At 64.7% G+C, this 2,149-nt stretch overlaps 1 protein-coding gene across 1 annotated transcript; it reads left to right on the top strand.

The window, feature by feature from the left end:
* The first annotated feature begins 382 nt into the window (after positions 1–382).
* Positions 383–1,398, top strand: GCNT3 (glucosaminyl (N-acetyl) transferase 3, mucin type). The gene has a single exon (XM_076348722.1). The coding sequence runs from the start codon at positions 415–417 to the stop codon at positions 1,318–1,320; it is 906 nt and encodes a 301-aa protein (XP_076204837.1). The 5' UTR covers positions 383–414; the 3' UTR covers positions 1,321–1,398.
* Positions 1,399–2,149: the final 751 nt, after the last annotated feature.

Raw genomic sequence — 2,149 nt, forward strand, 5'->3', positions numbered from 1 at the left:
CGCCGCCGGGACATGCAGCCGCGCCGCAAGAACCCCCTGCAGGCGCGGCGGCGCTGCGCGGCGCTGCTCGGCTCCCTGCTGCTGGCCGCCGCCGTGGCGCTGCGCAGCGCCACGCGGCCCTGCCCCGACGCCCACGCGGACGCCGCCGCCCACCCCCGCTGCCGCGAGCGCCTCTACCAGGCGCTGGAGCTCTCCCCCGGCCGCAGGATCAACTGCTCGGGGGTCGTCCGCGGGGATGAGAAAGCCATCCAGGAGGCCCAGCTCAGCAACCTGGAGGTTGCGAACAAAAAGGTTGCCCTGACGCCCGGCGAGTACCTGAACATGACGAAGGACTGCAGCAGCTTCAAGGAGACCCGGCGGTTCATTGAGTTCCCACTGAGCCAGGAGGAGGCAGAGTTCCCCATCGCCTACTCCATGGTCATCCATGACAAAATCGAGATGTTCGAGCGGCTCCTGCGGTCCCTCTACGCCCCCCAGAACGTCTACTGCGTCCACACTGACAGCAAGTCCCCGGCCGCCTTCCAGGAGGCTGTGCGGGCCATCGTAGCCTGCTTCCCCAATGTCTTTGTGGCTAGCCGCCTGGAAAAGGTGGTCTATGCCTCCTGGTCCCGGCTGCAGGCCGACCTCAACTGCATGCAGGACCTGTTGCAGAGCCCCATACCATGGCACTACATGCTCAACACCTGCGGCACTGATTTCCCCATCAAGACCAATACCCAGATTGTCCATGCCCTGAAGATGCTGCAGGGGCGGAACAGCATGGAGTCAGAGAAGCCCTCGGCCTTGAAGCAGGCGCGCTGGCAGTACCACCACGAAGTGGGGGACTTCATCTCCCGGACAGCCACAGAGAAACTGCCGCCACCCCACAACTCTCCCATGTTCACAGGCAACGCGTACATCGTGATCACGCGGGCCTTCGTGCAGCACGTCTTTGAGAACCCCACGGCGCAGCAGTTCCTCGAGTGGGCCAAAGACACCTACAGCCCTGACGAGTACGTCTGGGCCACCCTCAACCGCATGCCCGGTGTGCCGGGCGCCATGCCCCAGAATGACAAGTTCCAGCTCTCGGACATGAACGCCCTGCCCCGCCTGGTCAAGTGGCAGTACCTGGAGGGCGACACCAGCAAGGGCGCGCCCTACCCGCCCTGCACCGGCCAGCACCAGCGCAGCGTCTGCATCTACGGGGTGGGCGATTTGCCCTGGATGCTCCAGCAGCACCACCTCTTGGCCAACAAGTTCGACCCCCTGGTGGACGATGCCGCCATCCAGTGTCTCGAGGAGCACCTGCGCCACAGGGCCCTCTACGGCAGGGGACTCTGAGGGGAAGCCGGGGAGACCCTCGCCAGCACTTGCCTCCTTCCGTGGGCAAGTCCAGCCGGCGGCGCCGCAGGGACAGCGGGAGGAGCTGGAGGCCCGTGTCGCGAGCCCAGACGGGCGCCGGCGCATTACCCACGCTGGCGGAGGGATCTTACCGCGGGGCGGCCGAGCGCGGGCGCCTCGGCGGCCCCCTGAGGAGAAGCGGCGGCGCGCGGGAGGGCAGTGCCGCGCGCGCAGAGCCGCCCGGCGCGCGAGGTAACTAACGGTCGGAACGGCTGCGCGGCCCGCTGGGGCGGAGGGCGCCCCGAGCAGGGGTACGGACGCGGCGCCTCGGGGGCCGCCTCGGTGGCCTTCCCGGTGTTGAAGGGCGGGAGGGCTCAGCCCCCCCCCCGCCCTGCCTCCTCCCCTCCACTGCGCCCCGACCCGCGGGCTTCTCCTCAGGGACACCGTGTGGGGCGCGGTCTGCCGCCCGGCACCCCAGGCAGCTTTCTAACAGACCGTCTTAAAGAAACGGGGGTAGTGTATTTTTCCATTATCCTTCTACAGTCTGTTCGCAAAAGTGACCCCAGGGCTTCTTCTTGTAGCCAGGCAGGGCCAGGTTATAGTCCACGGTGACTCCCCATCCTGGTACAAGCAGAGCTGAAACTATAATTAATTTGCTTTTCTACAAAGAACCTGGCAGGCCACCTGCTCCTCGCACCTGCTGCACAGCTAAGCTTAGCATCTGGCTGCTGCTTTTGCATCACTTTAAAGTTTAATTTCTGTCAATAGCCACGAGCCAGGAAAAAAAAAAATCCTTCAATAAAGCAAATATACTAAAATAGATGGCTCT

The sequence above is a fragment of the Aptenodytes patagonicus genome, chromosome 10 (assembly GCF_965638725.1).
Source record: "Aptenodytes patagonicus chromosome 10, bAptPat1.pri.cur, whole genome shotgun sequence".
NCBI lineage: Eukaryota > Metazoa > Chordata > Aves > Sphenisciformes > Spheniscidae > Aptenodytes > Aptenodytes patagonicus.